Raw genomic sequence first — 21,559 nt, forward strand, 5'->3', positions numbered from 1 at the left:
TGCCAGTTGAGGACTTGTGAGACGTCTGTTTCTCAAACTAGACCCTTTAATGTACTTGTCCTCTTGCTCAGTTGTGCACTGGGGCCTCCCACTCTTCTTTCCATTCTGGTTAGAGCCAGGTTGCGCTGTTCTGTGAAGGGAGTAGTACACAGTGTTGTACGAGATCTTCAGTTTCTTGGCAATTTCTCGAATGGAATAGCCTTCATTTCTCAGAACAAGAATAGACTGACGAGTTTCAGAAGAAATGTCTTTATTCCTGGCCATTTTGAGCTTGTAATCGAACCCACAAATGCTGATGCTACACATACTCAACTAGTCTAAAGAAGGCCAGTTTTATTGCTTCTTTAAACAGTTTTCAGCTGTGCTAACATAATTGCAAAAGGATTTTCTAATGATCAATTAGCATTTTAAAATGATGAACTTGGATTAGCTAACACAACGTGCCATTGGAACACAGGAGTGATGGTTGCTGATAATGGGCCTCTGTTAGCCTATGTAGATATTCCATAAAAAAATCAGCTGTTTCCAGCTACAACATTAACAATGTCTACACTGTATTTCTGGTCAATTTGATGTTATTTTAATGGGCAAAAAATGAGCTTTTCTTTCAAAAACAAGGACATTTCTAAGTGACCCCAAACTTTTGAACGGTATTGTATATTAAAGGATATCAATATGTCCCTTTAGCTCTGCTTGGCAAAGCAACAGCATCTCCTTCGTGATAAGAGTATGTCATGGCTAATTAAAGCATTCCTTCTGGTTAATGTAAATACTGTGGGTCTTGATGTCTTGCACGCAAGTGAGAACTGCGCAAAGGAGGGAGGGAGAGAGGGAATGAGAAAGGGAGAGGGGGCTGGAGGGTAATTACTTTCATTCAAAGACTTCAGACGTGTCTCTCAGTGTCAACTGAGAGTTGTCCTTTCTTTGAACAAACTTGAGTGATGTAAAAAGGTTATAATTGTCTCTGGAGTTATCTCACTCTCTTGCTGCCCCATCATCAACGGGATAGTACATGTCTGAGGAGTGTTTATGAGTAATTGGAATGAAAGAAAACAGCAAAATTATACTGCAGTGAGAATCAAACAAAGACCTAAAACAAATAGTTTACGAGGAAAGCATAATTTATCAGAAAGATACAAAAACAAATTGTGTGTGTGTGTGTGTGGGGGGGCGGGGGGTGATAGCAAGTCCTAGTGATTACTTTCATGCAACACAAGGAATAAAGATACTTCCCTCTAAACAAAATGACTAGGCTATACTCAGGACCTAAGTTCAGCCCCAAGAACCCATCAAACAGATTGAGAAAAGAGGTGAAAAGGTCATGGACATGAAGCCAACTGGCGCAGGAAACAAGCAGAGGAAAGTTCTTTCCATCCCTGTTTTGTCATCAGCTTTTAGCAGCAGACCTGCAGCAAACCTTAAAGTCAGTATTGACATCCTATATCTCTTTGGATTCTTCGGGGCCGTAATCTTTATCATCCAATTGTCATCCGAATCATGTAGGTCATAAAAAGTGTAATCACCATGTAAGTATCGGGGCGGCAGCGTAGCCTAGTGGTTAGAGCGTTGGACTAGTAACCGGAAGGTTGCGAGTTCAAACCCCCGAGCTGACAAGGTACAAATCTGTCGTTCTGCCCCTGAACAGGCAGTTAACCCACTGTTCCCAGGCCGTCATTGAAAATAAGAATATGTTCTTAACTGACTTGCCTGGTTAAATAAAGGTAAAATTAAAAAAAAAAAAAATTACAGATGGACAATAATCACTCTTGAAAAGGTTGCAATCAAAAAAGGTTATAAAACAGGCACTAGTAAATATACTGTACCTGTTGAATACCACCCACTTATCTTTGTGGAGGGACACTAAAGAGAAATGTGGTAGCTTGGGGTGGTACAACAAAACTGGCGAAAAGGTCCTGTTTCAACACATGCCCAGTCAAAGCATTAAGCTATAGGCTACTACGCTCTTAAGATTGTTTTCCTAAATGACAATGAGTAGGAAATCCAAGCGTAAGCGAGGGCCATCCGTATTGTGCATGAAGCATAAACAATAGAATACAGATATCAAGTAAAGTACATACGTTTTCAAAGACTCCCGAGCTTGACCTCCCATTGGTTCATTCATCCCTGCACCAATCATAGAAGAGTCAATGGCATGACGCATGAACCTTCGATGAGAATTACATTCTGAGATGAAAATGTGCATGTTAATCTCTTCTTAATAACCTGTACCTTTTCAAAATACTGGTGGAGTTTATTACTAGGTGACAAATGTAAGATAAAAGGATGTTTGTTTTACAACTGTACTGTATTTTACACAGTTTATGTAGGATATGCTATGCAAAACTAAAAATAATATAAGAATAACATTTTAGATTGTAATGAAACACTTTTGTAATAACTTACAACATGTATCTCAGAATGAATATATTGCACAACAATGGATGTGCTAATACACAAACCTCAAAATATGAATTTATGTAAATGAATTCAGTGCACACACTGGGGAATAATTTGTTGAATTTGTTGGAATAATGTTTAACCCTCAGAATTATGTTAAAATATGCTGTGTACTTGACATGTTTAAATCAAGAGTCAATTTATTCAAACGGTTTCAGAAACAGTTTTGCATTTGAATAGGAGAACTGAAAAGGAAAAGAGAGTGTTCTAGCATACAACTTAGTTGCTATTTGTAATATAGGCAACATCAACAAGTGTGACTAAAAACAGAAAGCAGAAAATATGGCATGTTGATACCTACAATGACCAATTGTCACTCAAGAAATTATGATAGGCTGCGTATACACAGACAGACCAATTTTCCAAATGTTTGGTCTTTTGATCAATCCGATCAGATCTTTTGCCAATTATTGGGCAAAAAGATCAGAAATAGGCTGCCTGTGTGAACACAGTAATTGGTACCTACAATGACCAATTAGCTTTCAGAAATTACAGTAAAAATGAGAAAAAAAAATACAGACTACACCAAGAACACACATTGGCTATATTCCAATATCCCTGATACATGACTTCATCCTAAGTAGTATGCTAGTGTGGACATTGAAACAGAGACATTGTCCTTCTGTAATGTCCGTAACAAAACAGTGGAGATCACCCAGGGTGTTTCATGTAGTCTGAGGCTGGCTCAGTGTGTAGAAGAGAACTCTTTTCACCCTCCATCTTGTCTTCAAAGACGCAGATCAGGACGACCCACAACCTTTTTGAATTTTTGGATCATAAAACGAGAGCCAGAGCCCTAAAATGAAACAAGCACATCAGGATATCAGACTGCATTCTCCAGAGACAGGATTCTGAGTAAGTGGCACACACACACACACGCACGCGCACGCACACGCACACACACACAGTGTGCTTTAAGAGGACAAAGCATTCTTGATTGTGATTTGGCTCCATCCATCACAATGCTCTTCGCTGTGGAAAATCTTGCACACTATGACCTTGCAATACCACACACAGCAATGGGAGAGAAAAACTGTCAAATCGTAGACGGGGAAGATACCATTCGGTCGTCAGAACGTTATCAATGGGTTTGTGACGAATCCCACGACACACATTGATGACGTTTAGACAGCGCAACGTTTTCACCACTTTGCTTTTGCCACTGGGCTGCAGGTCTATGTAAATGACCCCGCTTAGTTTTTTGGTGTTGAGGTGAGTGCCCTCCCTCCCAAGGGCCAGGACTGATTGGTGCTAATTGGAGGGGAATACTATAGAACTGAATCATTTAACTATAAACCTCATCTTCAACGGAAGAGCCTCATCTTGCTAGTGGTTCCAAGTACTCAAACAGTCTGTTGTTATTTTTGTGAAAACACTTGATTTTTATTTTTTAAATGCAGTAGAGTTGAGCTGATTCTTTTGGTTTATTCGGTTCTTTTTTTCGAAAGCAAATTCAGAGTGATGAAAATATTGTGCGGTCGTAGTAGAAGAAAACTTTGTGCTCCTACTATAGCGAGCTCACTAGCTTGCAGCAGTGTTGTTGTTGGCAGACTGGAGAGAGGCAGAAGAGAGAGGGGGCACTCAGGACTAACACTACCGGCCAATCAGAGTCCGTTACTTACACAGTACCACTGTGCTCACAGCAGCAGCAAAGCTTACTTCTTCTTCCCTCCTAATGACATATTTTCCGTTTTCTTCTTCTGTGCCTCATTGAACAAAAGACACACCTTTATGTTAGAAAGTGGTTGGACACCTCCCCAGGATACAAATACCCTGGTCGATCGTGACTATAATAAGAAATTCCAATTCCGTCCAATGCTTTTCCCTACGAGGAAAATCGGGAATTGGAATTTGACTGGAGTTGAAATGGAATTGACCCCAACCCTGAAGGACATTGCAATTATTAAATGTGAACTGTTTTCATACCTCTGTCATGGCGTCATCGATCTGCTTCAGCTCCTCATAGTGGTCTCTCGAGTCTCTCAGAGGCTGCACCATGATCTCCTCAATCTGGGGGAAGAGCTGCAACACACACAGGGGAGGTTGGTGGGTAGGTATTCAGGACAGCAGCCTTTTCTAGTCAATATGCAATTATCCACTGGCATTGTTTTCAAGAGGTCATGAAATATAAGAGACGTGTACAAACGGAAGCACACACAAACACTCACAGGCGGCACACATGCACACACGCTCGTGCGCACAAACGCCAACACTGCCACGCGCATACTGCGCTTACACACTCTGTCTATGCTGTGACATTTGCCTTGTGGTTAAAACACACACGCCTACCTTCAGGACTGTCTCAAACATTGGGATGAGGACAAACTTGATGAATCCGATCTGGGCAGTGGGCTTGGTCACTTTGTCTCTGTCCATAAACGGAGCCACCGGCAGCCCTTCAGTCTTCTCCCTGTCACTCTGTCAATTCCCGAGACAGGAGAGATTGTACATGTCACCTCCGCTCTTTCATGACATCATTCTTATCGACAGACTCGCCCCGATGAAGGCCAAGTTGGCCGAAATGTCGATTATTTTTTTGTTTGTTGACCCTTCTAAAGAAAGCATGCACAACTTCAAGAGTGACAGCCGAACCCTGTTTTCACTCCAAAAATCCAATCAACACCATTACTAGACTCACTATTATTAGACTTTCTTATTACACATTATTAGACATGATTAGACTCGATCGAGGTCACCTGCATGAAGTACTCCTCCAGCAGACAGTCCACCCAGGGTTCGGCCACCTCTGTTGGCCGGACCTCGTTGGAGATGTCGCAGCATTTGATCAGAACCATCTTCAGCTGCACACATAACAGCCAAGGAATACAGAGTCATTTTCACTGTGCGTCATGGCAACACAACCATAGTTCTTAGCATTGGCTAGCTAGTGTGACTTTTCAGGAAAGGTCTACAGTTCTGTGAAAAAGTGTCTGTCCACTTTCTGATGTTCTCTATTTTTGCATATTCTTTTATTCGGCAATGTTATCAGATCTTCAACCAAAACCTAATATTAGATCAAGGGAACCTGTAATAAGTATGTCATTGTTGTGTTATTTGTTCACTTACTTTCAAAATCATGGGCATTAATATGGAGTTGACCTCCCCTTTTCTGCTATAAACAGCCTCCAATCTTCTGGAAAGCTTTCCGATAGATGTTGGAACATTGCTGTGGGGACTTGCTTCCATTCAGCCATAAGAGCATTAGTGAGGTCGGGCACCGATGTTGGGCGATTAGGCCTGGCTCGCAAGTCGGTGTTCCAATTCATCCCAAAGGTGTTTGATGGGGTTGAGGTCAGGGCAGCCAGTCAAGTTCTTCCACACCGATCTCGACAAATAATTTCTGTATGGACCTCGCTTTGTGCATGGGGGCATTTTCATGCTGAAACAGGAAAGGGCCTTCCCTAAACTGTTGCCACAATGTTGGAAGCTCAGAATCGTCTACAATGTCATTGTATGTGAAGCGATAAGACTTTCCTTCACTGGAACTAAGGGGCATAGCCCAAACCATGAAAATCAGCCCCAGACCAGTATTTCTCCTCCACCAAACTTTACAGTTGGCACTATGCATTCGGGCAGGTAGTGTTCTCCTGGAATCCCCCAGACCGGACTGCCAAATGGTAAAGCTTCAGAGAACACGTTTCCACTACTCCAGAGTCCAATGGAGGAGAGCTATACACCACTCCAGACGACACTTGGCTTTGCGGTCTTAGTGCGGCTGCTCAGCCATGGAAACCCATTTCATGAAGCTCCAGACAAACAGTTATTGTGCTGACATTGCTTCCAGAGGCAGTTTGGAACTTGGTAGTGAGTGTTGCAACTGAGGACAGATGTTATTTTTGTGCCGCAGTATGTGCTTCAGCGTTCCTGTTCTGCGAGCTTGTATGGCCTACCACTTCACAGCCGAGTCGTTGTTGTTCCTAGATGTTTCCACTTCACAATAACAGCACTTACATTTGACCGGGGCAGCTCTATCAGGGCAGAAATTTGACGAACTGACTTGTTGGAAAGGTGGTATCCTATGACAATGCCAAGTTGAAAGTCTCTGAGCTCTTCAGTAAGGCCATTCTACTGCCAATGTTTGTCTATGGAGATTGCATGGCCGCGTGCTCAATTTTGTACACCTATCAGTAACGGATGTGGCTGAACATACCTTTATATATATATATATAGTTTATCTCCAGGCCACTATTCAAAGTCGTTCTTGGGTATGCCCTATTTTTCCATCCCTGTCTTTGTTATAGAGCACCCCTCTTAGTTTCTGTCATTTGCTGAGGCTATTCCTGGTACAAAGGTATGCCTATTTGGCACATCTTGATGTTTTTGTTTATTTTACCTTTATTTAACTAGGCAAGTCAGTTAAGAACAAATTCTTATTTTCAATGATGGCCTCGGAACAGTGGGTTAACTGCCTGTTCAGGGGCAGAACGACCTTGTCAGCTCAGGGGCTTGAACTTGCAACCTTCCGGTTACTAGTCCAACACTCTAACCACTAGGCTACCCTGCCGCCCTATGTACAGTATACATAGTCAGTTGATGTCATGTGATGTACAATACGTACGCATGTGACATGCTCCTCGTTGGTGAAGTCAAAGCTGTCCACTTTATGTTTGAAGGAGTCTAATATCTCTCCATGCCGGGCCATGTCTGTAGCCAAGATCAGGGTAATGATGGCCTGTAAAAGGGAGAAGGAATCATCACAAATGATGAAATCCCCCTCCTGCCTTAGGACAACTCAAAACATCTTGTGGTTAGTTAGAGAGAAGGAAATGCAAAGAGACAAAGGCTGTATGCTAAAAATATTATTGTACCTTTATTTAACTAGGCAAGTCAGTTAAGAACAAATTCTTATTTTCAATGGCGGCCGAGGAACATTGCCTTGTTCAGGGCCAGAATGACAGATTTTTTACCTTGTCAGCTCGGGGATTCGATCTTGCAACCTTTCGGTTACTAGTCCAACGCTCTAACCACTAGGCAACCTGCCGCCCCATATAGTGCACTAGTTCTGTCAATAGTGGTGCACTAAGTAGGTAATAGGGTGCCATTTGGTATGCAGAAAGAATCACTGTGCATTAGCCTAGGTCACCACCTACCTGTCTGATCTGCTTGTAGGCCTCCAACTCGACGTTGGCAAATATGTTGCACTCGGGCAGCGAGAGGATCTGGAAGGCCACGGCGCAGTGATGGTTCTCCAGGGGAGATATATCGTTGTAACGCACAGCCAGCTCTGTGCGAGCGTTGATCTGATACCTGACAGGCAAAATAAACCTCTGTGACATCAATCAGTTTTCCTTGACAACATGACCTGACCAGGGAAGCCTATAATCACCAGGACCCAGAGTTTCACCCTGGCCATGTCACATGGTCAGGACGGAACTCCCGACCTTACATCAAAACTGGAAGTATGGATGGGACCATTTCCACCATGTAATAGTATTTAAGGAGTTCCAAAACATCCGTATTGTGTCATCCACACCTATTCAGAGATCTAAGTCAAGGCTGTAGAGCAGTGGGAACTGAGGCGCAGAGTAGGAACCTTTGGGCGCTTACGTGTTGTTGTAGCCGGGGTGGTCCAGGTCATGGCACACTGCAGCTGTCATGAGAATGCCCATGTCCGTCAGAGTCATCTTCTCCTGAGGAACACACACAGAACGTGTTGATGTCTCTAATCTCTAATACAAGGTGCCAGGAGGTTTTTCCTTACCACCTGACCTGACCAGGAAAAAAGTCTGGACCCTAGTTAAAGACCACGTGTGTCTGGTAAAATGGCTTGTATGATATTATATTAGGACAGTCGTTTCTTACCGGCAGGTTACACAGGTTAATCATGCCATACATCATCTGACTGACACAGAAGCAGTGGCGGAAGTTGTGGAACGGGTTGCTGCGATAGTTCTCCTGAATGCCCAGCTGTGAGAAAGAAAGCTGTCAATCAAACTATCCAAATAAGTCATCAATGCTTTTAGGTTCTCTCCTTTGAAGGTGTTGTTCCATATCAGTTGCATATCCACTTGCACATTGAGGTAATTGCTTTTATACAGTTCTACTTTTACCAGCCAGCGTTTGAGAGTGATGGGGTTCATGTTGAATTCCTTCACCAGTCCCAAGTCATGGTACATGTACTCCAAGCAGCTCAGCATCTAAACCACCGTTCAAAGACACAGTTAAAAGAATACTACACGCATCATCATAAGGCGCAACAAGTGCTCTATCTTGAAAACATGATTGCTGACATGCACAATTGGACTAATGAAAAAAATATTAAAATATCGTTTTTGAGTGTAGTTATTCCTTTAAGTTCACAACTCGAGAAAATACTTCAAAATGTTTTACTACACAAATGTGATTATATAGGGCCTGGATGGAATTATGATGGATATCAGAAGATAAATTAATCTCAAGAGAACTAACCTCGTTGTGTTCCCAATGCCAGACATCGAATGTTGGCTTCTTCAGTGCTTCAATAGTCTCCTGGGATAAGGTGTACTGTAGAAATGAGAGAGAAGTCACAGCGTCAGTCCTAGGATTAATGATGTCAAAGTGATTCATATGTTTAGGTTTGAGAAGAAAAAAAACGTATAGCCTACTGTATATTACTAGAATCCCCTAATTCCGTACCTTTGGATAACTTGGGACATCACGTCTGGGATTAAGTTTCTTCCCATCGTCTGAGAAGTTGTACTTGCAGGGACAGTTCCCGACTCTGAAGAGATGCGAGAAAATACATCATATTTGTATCATTGATCTGCTAGCTGTATGATTCCTCGAAATCGCAACAACATTTTAAAACCAACATAAAAGTCTTACTATAGAATATCCTAAGAAATCTGAAGCATGTCTTGGTGAGTGTCATTGATGTCAAAGGTCACCGTACCTCCCTCCGCCTCTGGATGTCATCTCATCTCGTAGTTTCTTTAGGTCATTTTTGCACTTCTCAATCTCCACAACCTTCAGTCCCTCCACTGTAACGGCAACACGACTGTTAGTACCTAAAGTGGTGAATTCAGTAACAGTGAAGCAACACACACACACAAAGAGAGAAACACACCGATAGTGAAACAACAAAAAAAAACCTTGCACATACACTCAACTCTTTTCTCCAACATGGCCAGTCTGTTGGTCACCTCAGTTTTCAGCTCGTTGATTCGGAAAGCCCTGCAAAACAAATACGTGAAAGGGGTTTGTTTGAAAAGGCCCTGGTGAGGGTATTTCTGCAGAAAGCGCAATGCTTCTGTCTACAGTGAAACATAAACACACTTAATTACCTGCTGAACTGCTCTGCCACCTGAGATAACACATTTTGAAACATGTCTTCTTTCTCTGTGGGCGCAAACAAACAAAAAGAAATCACTCGAGTGATCAAAAATGATGTTTAGTACCCCAGAGTTGTTTTAACTTTGTTTTTTAAGTTTTGTTGTGATAGCTTGATGTGAGTTATGCGAGTAAGAATGAATTAAGATCTAAAAGGTCAAAGGTTAAAAAGTGTTTGTTGAATTTGAACTATCGCGCTGGTACTTCACCTCCGAGCTGACCGGTGGACAAAGAAATGACTTTGTACAAGGAGCTGTAAAACATGTCAGTAACATTCCAACGTTATTCATCAAGTCGTTGATTACATAACATTTGAAAAGTATTTTTACGCATAGTACATAGGCTATGCACTCTGGATTAACAACGGTCAGGAATGCCTTTCTATGACTGAGCTCAATCTTTTCTATGACTGAGCTCAATCTTTTCTATGACTGAGCTCAATCGAGCAAATACTGCATCATTGAGATTTGGTGATTATAGGGTAAAGGTGACGTGTTACTTGGGAGAGTTGGTAGGCATGGTCGGGTCTATGGACACCAGGGCCCCTTCAGGATCCACCATCATGATGGCAGTATTCCTACGGAGGGGGAACAACAATAATACATAATAAGGATATGTTCCAGAAAGCACCCTATTCCCAAATGGCACTACTTTTGACCAGGGCACCAAAGTAGTGCACTAATATAGAGATCCATTAAGAATGCTACCTACATTTCTTGTTCACATGCTCTAAAACGCAACACACGCGAAGCTTGTCGCTTGGTGTTTACTTGTAGTTTTACTTATCATTCATGAAGCTCAGTCAGGATAGAGAGAGAGACGATACGTTTGTAGTGAACTTGAAACAAATGTGCTGTGTGTCGCGCATACTTTCGACTGATGTGTGACTGTGAGAGAATGGCACGAGAGATGATGAGGGAAGGAGACTGGCTGCAGCTGAAATGTCACTGACCTGGGGATGTTGGACGAGGAACAAAGGAGCTCCTTGATGTCACACGGGCTACAATGCCGACTGAAAACCACCTGGGGAAAAAAGGGCAGACGAATAGTGAGAGTCGTCTGTCTCCCTATGCATCTCAAGCCACCTGAAAACAGTTTGCTCTCTGTGAGACCCGAGTCTCACAGAAAAAAAAGGCTACAGTGGAAAGAGAAAACAATTGTGTTTTTTAAAAGGTATTTATCCTTTATTTAAACAGGGAAGTCACATTAAGATCCACATCTCTTTTTCAAGTGAGCCCTGTATGTTATGAGTTCAAATATTTTTTATTTTATTTTACCTTTATTTAACTAGGCAAGTCAGTTAAGAACAAATTCTTCTTTTCAATGACGGCCTAGGAACAGTGGGTTAACTGCCTGTTCAGGGGCAGAACGACAGATTTGTACCTTGTCAGCTCGGGGATTTGAACTTGCAACCTTCCGGTTACTAGTCCAATGCCGCCCCATATTGAGGACTAAATCACAAAGGCATGCAGTTGAAAATGTGTGTGAACTCAACAACTCTACCCTTGTCAGGGACCAACCCAAACTCGTAGATAATACGACACTCCGTCAACATACTAGCAACAAATACTTGCTTCATCAACCCAGCGAGAGAGTGTGTATCATTCTCTGTAAAACCACAGCAATATACACAGAAATGTCACATTTCGTTAACAATGTGAGTTCCTATTTGTGGTATACTGATGGTACTCATTCGTTTCATATTGTGTCTGTCTGAGATTCATTGTCAAGTAAAGTGTACCTAAGCTTGCGATGCTGGCTAGCCTCCAACAACTTGAAGAGCTTTCGCACAAGCAGATGCAGTAGACAATCCCTCAAACTCCCGAGCCCTTGAATGGACATGTGTCACTTTCAGGTCTCTACTTGAACCACTCTATGCGACCATAACAACAGGGGTTTGTGTCATCACAAGTATACTGGGCTTACTAAGTGCCTGGCCCTATGTATCCTAAATCAAAGCAGACTTGAAGAATAGGCTTGTCGGTGTACAAAGGTAACAAAATCCGGTAGATTCACTTGTGCTAAGTGGGTTAAATATGCAGACGGAATTGACCATTTTTATTCCGGAATGCATTCAAGATTTAATGAGCCAAAGAAATTGGAGGACAGGTCTATTAGAGAAGCAGTAGCTATTTGAAATGCTACCAAATGCAACATTGCAAATAGACACTGGCTGGAAAAGGGGTTTTAACCAATCAGCATCTAGGATTAAATCCACCCATTGAATAACATGCAACATTCTATAAGAGAAGTTTCACGTTTTAATGTCACGTGCACAAGTACAGTGACATGCCTTTCTTGCAAACTTTAACCCCAACAATGCAGCAATCAATAACAATGTAAAAATGACAAGGTAGAATAAAAAGTGTTAAGTGCTTTCTGAGGTTTCTGTTTCGGATTCGATAATTTTTTTTAAAGTATCAAAATGTTGATTTCGGTTTCAATTATTTTTTTTCAACGTTAAATGCACCATGCATTATGTGGGTTGAATGCTGTAACAACACAGATTAAAACAATTAATAAAAGTCCCATGATGGTAGTGACTGCCCATTACTGCTTATCACTTGTTAACCATCATTTATTCACATTACTTTACTTTAATAAAATATTTCAGTTGTTGTGTATATTACATTTGTTTTATTTGATTACTTTATTATTTCATTCCAAGTCATCATCTCACCTCTATAGAGCTGCTGCCTATGCTGTCTGACAAAATCAATATTTTAGTAGTGCTTCAAGGTAAATACAGCATGCTTTTATGACTGCTGAATACCAACGACCAATCACTTAGATCATGTATTTTCAGGTAGAGATACCTCTTGAAGAAACTGCTCTCTATGTACCACTTCTTGATCTCACATTCTTCTGTCTCCTACATAAGCAAGCGTAAAATAAACATAGACTGGAGAAGTTTAGCCCCGCAATGGATAATGGTCATTGTAGTTTATTATCACGTTTTCTGCCCTAAACTATGTAGAACATTTGTCCTGTTGGAAACTACAACTCCTTACTACATCACACCGTTCGGGCATATGATCGGAAAAATCTCGAAAGAAACTGCAGTGCAATGTGCGCATTGAGCCCACAGGAGAAAAAAAATGAATTGAATGGAATTCAAGTAATTGAGCAGACATGAAAAAATTACTGACATTTCGATTAATCGCTCAGCACTAGAGAATAGTCTATATGGCTTAGGTGGTGGGAATCGATTTTCAGGGGCTTCCTTTCACACCTCTTGATATACAGGTCCTGGATGGCAGAGAGCTTGGTCCCATTATGTACTGGGCTGTCCTTACCACCCTCTGTCGTGCCATGCGATCGAGGGCGGTACTATTGCCATACCAAGCAGTGATGCGGTCAGTCAAGATGCTCTCAATGGTACAGCTATAGAACTTTTTGAGGATTTGAGAGCCCATAGCATTTTAAGTTCGAGGTGATTTATATACTGAAGAACTTGAAGCTCTTGACCTGCTCCACTGCAGCCCCGTCGATGTGGATGGGGGAGTACTTGCCCCACCCCTTTCCTGTAGTCCACGATCAGCTCCTTGGTCTTACTGACGTTGAGGGAGAGGTCGTTGTTTCCGACCCCACACTGCCCCACACTGCCAGGTCACTGACCTCCTCCCTGTAGGATGTATCATCGTCTCCGGTGATCAGGCCTACCACCGTTGTGTCGTCAGCAAACTTGATGATGGTGTTGGAGTTGTGCGTGGCCACGCAGTTGTGGTTGAACAAGGAGTATAGAAGGGAGTAAGCACACACCCCTGTGGGGCCCTCATGTTGAGGGTCAGTGTTGCGGAGGTGATGTTGCCTACCCCCACCACCTGGGGTCGGCCTGTTAGGAAGTCCAGGATCCAGTTGCAGAGGGAGGTGTTCAGTCCCAGGGTCCTCACCTCCTTGGTGACGAGCTTGGAGGGGACAATAGTGTTGAACACTGAACTCTAGTCAATGAACAGCATTCTCACGTTGGTATTCCTCTTTCCTCTGGGATGATGAAGTTGATGTGTACCATAGCCAGCCTCTCAAAGCACTTCCTGATTACAGATGTGAGTGCTACAGGGCGGTAGTCATTGTGGCATGAACCCTTAGAGTTCTTGGGAACAGGAATGATGGTGGTTATCTTAAAACATGTGGGGATTACAGACTGGGCCAAGGAGAGGTTGAAAATTACCATGAATATGCATGCCAGCTGTTCTGCGCATGCTCTGAGAACGCACCCTGGAATACCATTGACCTGATGAAAGACTTTGGCCCGTAGCATTTTAAGTTCTTAGTGATTTACTCACGTCGGCCTCAGAGAGCGAGATCACCCAATCTTCTGAGTCTGTGGTGACACTCACACCACGATGTTGAAGCATATGATGAGAGCAAATATGAGACACAGTAGCCTATATTGTTATCTACAGTATATGTATTACATGATTACAGTGCAATGGCCCGGGAGCTGCGATAACAAGAACATACTGGGTAGACTAGTGATGTTTCTACCCTCACAAATATCATGTTCTGTTTCTTCCTCCTTTGATAATGAATTTGTCCACCAAACAATTCTGGTTTTCCTTACAGTACAGTGAGGGGCATACGTTGTGAATGTGATCCTTGCGAGAATTTAACCTTAACCCTTGAAAGCAACGTGCTTTCACCAACTAAGCCACACAGGACCATGTCTAGTTTTCCACAGACTCAGGCGGGAGTAGAAAACAATGGAGGCATAGAACATGCTAGCAACAGGTGGCACTGTCTATGCTCATTTAAAGTATGCCACAAACACCTGTGAAACACAATGTCACACCACCTCTTGGTATATTGAAAACACAGCTATTTCCGAGGCCTCACACCTGACTCATGTTTTGAGGAGAATTCACAACTTTTTCACCACAAATGTAGAAATAAACAGAACATACAGGCAACAAGGTGGCACAGCATGATTGGTGCACGAGATTAGGTGTGTGGTAACCAACAAAAACCGTGGAGCCATAATGAACCCACATTGTGTCAAGATCATTAGCCACCTAGAGATGATATGACTTTGGTGAGCTTTTGATTTGGTCACCTGATTCTTACAGTAGTCAAACCACACTGGATTCTAAGTGTAGCCTACCAATACTAGCAAAAAACATACACCATTTCACCATCCAGTCTGTCTATTGGTTGACTCCATCATTGCAGCCAGGGACCTCAATGATCGAAGAGATGTAATCACACAAGGTACTTTGGAGAGTATAACTCTGATACAGGAGTCCCCACGGAGAGACCCCAGCCCTCCCACTGACTAGCTCAGAGTACATCCTCTCTCACACAGAGAGAAGAACATGGATACTGTGTCTGTGGATCTCATTCTCCGGTCAACCAGGATATGTGCTAATGAAAATGGATGTAACTCATGGATAGGTAATAAGAGACTCACTCTTGGTGTTCAATACTTCATTTCAAGTATGCTGACTAGCTACGGTAGAGAAAATAGCTGATGGCGCAATCTGTTAACTCTGCTGATCCGGAGAATAATAGATACACTTCGAGAAAATGTTTGAAGATAAAAAAGAATGGGAAAAAAAGAGAGAGAATTAGTTTATGAGGTTTCATAAAGAGGGATCTCTAGAGAGATTAGTATCAGTTAGAAATCGGGGTGGGGGGAAATCTGAAAAAGGAATAGGGAAAATAGAGATAATATAAACCTGATAGAGGAGGACCCACCTTCTGAACCTTTCCATCCACGTCCAAATAGATGGTTTTTGGGGCGTAGGAAGAGGAGCTGGACCCCATGCTGAATCCTCTATGTTTCTCTCACGTTCTCGTTCTCTCTCTAGCTCTCTCTCTCTCTCTCTCTCTCTCTCTCTCTCTCTCTCTCTCTCGCTCGCTCGCTCTCACTAATCCAGCAGGAGGAAGGTTTGGAGCCCCCGTCCTCCTGCAAAGGAGCCTATATGGCCAGGGTCAGAGCCCTGGGAAATACAGGGAGATGCTATGACTGCAACACAGGAGCCACTATTGAAATACTGCAATAGACTAGATTGGAACTGAGACTTGAAAATGATTCACCACTACATTTATTGATTTTACTGTCTCAATTCATCTATAATCCAGAAAACAATTACAGGCCCATCAACATTTTTTCCTTTTGCATTATTATTTTCAACTGCACACTAAATTCACTGATAAAATATAATCAGTCTATTGCTATCATCTCATAATTGCGGAAACATTTCCATCTACTGCCATCAAGACATTTGAAATATTCTCACTGTTCTGACTCACGGTAACAGAAATATGAAAAACAGGATCGTAAAAAACAATAGACGTTAATAAAATAAAATCACAAATGTACACGAAAGCTCTATCTTGGAATCGAATATGTCATGGTAAAAGAATCATTAAACACATCCCAACGACATACTGTGTCAGCGATGGCGTTTTCCCCTGATGCGATGAAGCTTCTAAACTTTCCCGGCGCTGCTGATGCTACCAATACACAGAGTGAGATGGGAGAACCTGAGGGACTTTAGCAATAATTGGCACTCTGATCCGTTGCCAGGGGACTGTTACTACGGTGAGAGAAAAAAAAATAGGCTGCCCTCCTATTTCTCCATAACGTCTTTAGTATAGAAGCTGCGAAACCTGCTGGTCACTACACACCCATTGCCATATGTCTTATCAATGAGGTACGGGATGATTCAAGTATCTTTATAACTTCATACATTATTACTTGTGTGCTTTGTCAGGAAGTACATTTTCTGGAGGTCAATATACAATAGGAGGTGTTCTGTAGGACTAGTAGATTAGTGGCTTGGTGGACATTAGTACATGTCAAACATCAAATACAGTACAAATACATCAAATACAGTACATTGATTTGAAGGGCATATGACAAGGATGAGAACAATGGATCAAGTGAGACTGCTGCTTTCTCTCACTATCGGGAGAGCAGAGGATACAACATTTAACCATTCGGAAGTACACATAGAAATACAGTTATTTGGATGGCTCTGCTGTTATTTTAGTTATTTGGATGGCTCTGCTGTTATTTTAGTTATTTGGATGGCTCTGCTGTTATTTTAGTTATTTGGATGGCTCTGCTGTTATTTTAGTTATTTGGATGGCTCTGCTGTTATTTTAGTTATTTGGATGGCTCTGCTGTTATTTTAGTTATTTGGATGGCTCTGCTGTTATTTTAGTTATTTGGATGGCTCTGCTGTTATTTTAGTTATTTGGATGGCTCTGCTGTTATGTTAGTTATTTGGATGGCTCTGCTGTTATTTGGATGGCTCTGCTGTTATTTTAGTTATTTGGATGGCTCTGCTGTTATTTTAGTTATTTGGATGGCTCTGCTGTTATGTGGATGGCTCTGCTGTTATTTGGATGGCTCTGCTGTTATTTGGATGGCTCTGCTGTTATTTTAGTTATTTGGATGGCTCTGCTGTTATTTGGATGGCTCTGCTGTTATTTGGATGGCTCTGCTGTTATTTGGATGGCTCTGCTGTTATTTTAGTTATTTGGATGGCTCTGCTGTTATTTGGATGGCTCTGCTGTTATTTGGATGGCTCTGCTGTTATTTGGATGGCTCTGCTGTTATTTGGATGGCTCTGCTGTTATTTGGATGGCTCTGCTGTTATTTGGATGGCTCTGCTGTTATTTGGATGTCTCTGCTGTTATTTTAGTTATTTGGATGTCTCTGCTGTTATTTGGATGGCTCTGCTGTTATTTGGATGGCTCTGCTGTTATTTGGATGGCTCTGCTGTTATTTTAGTTATTTGGATGGCTCTGCTGTTATTTGGATGGCTCTGCTGTTATTTGGATGGCTCTGCTGTTATTTGGATGTCTCTGCTGTTATTTGGATGGCTCTGCTGTTATTTGGATGGCTCTGCTGTTATTTGGATAGCTCTGCTGTTATTTGGATGTCTCTGCTGTTATTTGGATGGCTCTGCTGTTATTTGGATGGCTCTGCTGTTATTTGGATGGCTCTGCTGTTATTTGGATGGCTCTGCTGTTATTTGGATGGCTCTGCTGTTATTTGGATGGCTCTGCTGTTATTTGGATGTCTCTGCTGTTATTTGGATGGCTCTGCTGTTATTTGGATGTCTCTGCTGTTATTTGGATGGCTCTGCTGTTATTTGGATGTCTCTGCTGTTATTTGGATGTCTCTGCTGTTATTTGGATGGCTCTGCTGTTATTTGGATGGCTCTGCTGTTATTTGGATGGCTCTGCTGTTATTTTAGTTATTTGGATGGCTCTGCTGTTATTTGGATGGCTCTGCTGTTATTTGGATGGCTCTGCTGTTATTTTAGTTATTTGGATGGCTCTGCTGTTATTTGGATGGCTCTGCTGTTATTTGGATGTCTCTGCTGTTATTTGGATGGCTCTGCTGTTATTTGGATGGCTCTGCTGTTATTTGGATGGCTCTGCTGTTATTTGGATGTCTCTGCTGTTATTTGGATGGCTCTGCTGTTATTTGGATGGCTCTGCTGTTATTTGGATGGCTCTGCTGTTATTTGGATGGCTCTGCTGTTATTTGGATGGCTCTGCTGTTATTTGGATGGCTCTGCTGTTATTTGGATGGCTCTGCTGTTATTTGGATGGCTCTGCTGTTATTTGGATGGCTCTGCTGTTATTTGGATGGCTCTGCTGTTATTTGGATGGCTCTGCTGTTATTTGGATGGCTCTGCTGTTATTTGGATGGCTCTGCTGTTATTTGGATGGCTCTGCTGTTATTTGGATGGCTCTGCTGTTATTTGGATGGCTCTGCTGTTATTTGGATGGCTCTGCTGTTATTTGGATGGCTCTGCTGTTATTTGGATGGCTCTGCTGTTATTTGGATGGCTCTGCTGTTATTTGGATGGCTCTGCTGTTATTTGGATGGCTCTGCTGTTATTTGGATGGCTCTGCTGTTATTTGGATGGCTCTGCTGTTATTTGGATGGCTCTGCTGTTATTTGGATGGCTCTGCTGTTATTTGGATGGCTCTGCTGTTATTTGGATGGCTCTGTTGTTATTTGGATGGCTCTGCTGTTATTTGGATGGCTCTGCTGTTATTTGGATGGCTCTGCTGTTATTCGGATGGCTCTGCTGTGTTGTAGTTGCACAATCCACGGTCACGAAGAAACATGTCTTTATTTCATTTGAAGGCAGCATCCAAAAAGGTGGTTTGAGGTGAAGTGTGAACTTATTGTCCACATGTGGGGTCATCCAACAGCTAGAGCCATAGAGGTGAAAGCAGAGCTGTTTGTCCTCACACACACACACACACACACACACACACACACACACACACACACACACACACACACACACACACACACACACACACACACACACACACACACACACACACACACACACACACACACACACACACACACACACACACACACTTCTCCCTCTCCTCAACCCCTCATTGAAAATGAGACTAGCACATGGTTTAGTCAGACAAGTTCAGCAGCAGACAACTTGAAGTGATCTACCAGTCTTCCCATATCCATTTACTGTAACTCCCCCTTTCAAAATCATATTTTCTGCTGTCGCCATTCATTGTAGGCCTACAGTAAGTATATATTGTGATAAAAGTCCATATCAATCAATATTCACTCTGGATTAAGAAATATGCTTATGGCTAAACCAATGGGCTATTCGACCATTTCAAAATCCAATATACATTGCGGTCTAGTCGTCTATTCTCATTCGGGAATCAAACAGCCTTCGAAATTCAACAGAGCCAACCGAGTTCAATCAAGGTTAAGGTTAGCATTAGGGCCAACGATCCACAACACTGACTCACAAGAATGTCTTCATAAAGACATGGGCTTCTATTTGGCAATGCTCATGCTGTCACTGTCCTCCCCCTCTCACTATCTATCCCGCTGTTTGAGAGTAGTGTGTGTGTGTGTGCATGCGTGTGCATGCTTGCACTCCCATATGTGTGTGTGTGTGTGTGATACGCTCACACTAGGCAGGGGAAAGCCTATTCCAACCATACAGGTCTGCTATAATTAATTGCCCCGAGGGAGGACTAACAGCCTCCTCCGCCTTGAATCACAGGGACGGACGGATATGCCACTGACTGACTGACTCCTCAACACAACACAGGCCAGATAGAGCCACACGGACGTAGCTGCTGTGACCAACCTGTCCTGAAGGTATAATTATAGGCCGCGAAGTACACATCACCTGAGTGGGAGAGGCAGAAAAGGCACACCGAGAGCTCGGACTAATACGGGAGATGAGAGATGGCTCCGTAGATCAAAGACAATGTTCCAGAAAAACCAACTCAATCAAACAGAACCACTCTTCTGTATTTGCTTACGATGTTATATTGTGCCAGCCCAGCTCAGTAGCCTAAAGCGTTGTGTGGTCGGAGCCAAATTATATTTACAAATGGAACAGGAACAATTGGGCTGAGGATCAAAACCAGATACGTTTTCAACGCTTATGTAACTTGAGAGAAAGGAGCGTCACACCTTTCCGGGTAATCAGGGAGGCAGAATCAACGCAACAAAGGCGACAAAGTGCAAAGTGCGGTCCGATTTTCATGATAAAAGATGTACAGCTGGAGATCTGAGAGGAAGCCATTAACCTGATAATAAGGATGGAACATGGGCATCAACCAACCTCTCTCTCTCTCTCTCTCTCTCTCTCTCTCTTTCTCTCTCTCTCTTTCTCTCTCTTGCTCCCGCTCTCTCTCCCTTTATCTCCTTCTCCTCATCCCTCTCTTTCTCTCTTGCTCCCCCCACCTCTCTCCCTCTATCTCCTACTCTCACACTTTATCCTCACTCACTCACTCACTCACTCACTCACTCACTCACTCACTCACTCACTCACTCACTCACTCACTCACTCACTCACTCACTCACTCACTCACTCACTCTCTTACTCGTTCTCTCTCTCTCTCTCTCTCTCTCTCTCTCTCTCTCTCTCTCTCTCTCTCTCTCTCTCTCTCTCTCTCTCTCTCTCTCTCTCTCTCTCTCTCTCTCTCTCTCTCTCTCTCTCTCTCTCTCTCCCTCAGACCCCAACACAGCTCAGAAATATTGAACACTGCTCAGAAGCTCCCTTTATCTCCTTTCTCTCTCCTTTCTCCACATCCTTCATGTTTTGTGTCCTCATGTCTGGGAGGATGAAAGACTCTTATTTACCTATTCTTCCTATTTGTCCTCCTCTGTAGCTATTGGATACATCAAGCACAGATACTATCCTGTAGGTAAATCAGGGGTATCTTACTGCCTTAGGGCCATTTCTATAAAGAGGAGGGACATCTGTCAAACGACAATAACATCAATGGCAACAACAACAACAATACACATGTACAATCGTACGAAGTCACCTAACAATTAAAGTTAATGACACATTGCATAAAGACATTACATAAATACTATTAACTTTTAAGTCACAATTTTTTACTGAATTGTTATTTGCCCAGAATCTTTGTCCTTAATCAGAGACTAGCGTAAAGAGCATAATGGGGGCATAATCAGATTGACGGCTTCTTTAATGGTCCTTGGGCTGGGGAGACTACTGGACACCTTTGTTATAGGTGAACTGGTCGAGAGCCTTCTACAAGGCTCTGGTCAGGCCTACTGTTTGTCCACCAACAGAGCAATATAAAAGCTGTGGTCTTCACATGAGAAGCCTCTATGGAAGTAGCAGACCAAAGTTATTTCTGAGCTTGAAACACACCTCTATGGTACTGCATTTGCCTTGTGGTCCAAACTAAATATGTAGTGGAGGCATCCAAATGTCTTATACCGTTGTAATGGTCTGTTCCTGGGCTTGACGGAGCCATTGACCGCATGTCTGTGCAATTGTGCGCTGTG

At 42.6% G+C, this 21,559-nt stretch overlaps 1 protein-coding gene across 3 annotated transcripts; it reads right to left on the reverse strand.

Moving 5' to 3' along the window:
* Nucleotides 1–2,561: 2,561 nt before the first annotated feature.
* On the reverse strand, nt 2,562–16,285 carry LOC118386419 (high affinity cGMP-specific 3',5'-cyclic phosphodiesterase 9A-like). Of its 3 annotated transcripts, none has more exons than XM_035774171.2 (20): nt 16,157–16,285; nt 15,460–15,704; nt 10,718–10,788; nt 10,265–10,342; nt 9,975–10,018; nt 9,720–9,774; nt 9,539–9,609; nt 9,329–9,416; nt 9,073–9,157; nt 8,866–8,940; nt 8,508–8,594; nt 8,260–8,364; nt 8,005–8,087; nt 7,548–7,704; nt 7,016–7,129; nt 5,154–5,258; nt 4,747–4,875; nt 4,384–4,479; nt 4,080–4,157; nt 2,562–3,253 (listed from the first exon to the last, which is right to left on the reverse strand). In XM_035774171.2, exons 2-19 carry the CDS (start codon nt 15,526–15,528, stop codon nt 4,113–4,115), a joined length of 1,557 nt encoding a protein of 518 aa, XP_035630064.1. In that variant the 5' UTR covers nt 15,529–15,704; nt 16,157–16,285; the 3' UTR covers nt 2,562–3,253; nt 4,080–4,112. The 3 variants fall into 3 exon arrangements, with proteins under 3 accessions (XP_035630064.1, XP_035630057.1, XP_035630049.1); XM_035774164.2 differs by having other exon boundaries at nt 4,080–4,163; XM_035774156.2 differs by lacking the exon at nt 4,080–4,157.
* Nucleotides 16,286–21,559: the final 5,274 nt, after the last annotated feature.

This window comes from Oncorhynchus keta, chromosome 1 (assembly GCF_023373465.1).
Source record: "Oncorhynchus keta strain PuntledgeMale-10-30-2019 chromosome 1, Oket_V2, whole genome shotgun sequence".
Lineage (NCBI taxonomy): Eukaryota > Metazoa > Chordata > Actinopteri > Salmoniformes > Salmonidae > Oncorhynchus > Oncorhynchus keta.

Excerpts from the sequence above, each read along its gene's own strand:
- LOC118386419 (XM_035774156.2), bottom strand. The coding sequence starts at position 15,528 with ATGGGGTCCAGCTCCTCTTCCTACGCCCCAAAAACCATCTATTTGGAC. Across the intron at positions 4,876-5,153 it reads TGGAGGAGTACTTCATGCAG|AGTGACAGGGAGAAGACTGA; the intron begins GTGACCTCGATC and ends GGGAATTGACAG. Across the intron at positions 3,254-4,383 it reads TCGATGACGCCATGACAGAG|GGCTCTGGCTCTCGTTTTAT; the intron begins GTATGAAAACAG and ends GTTTCATTTTAG.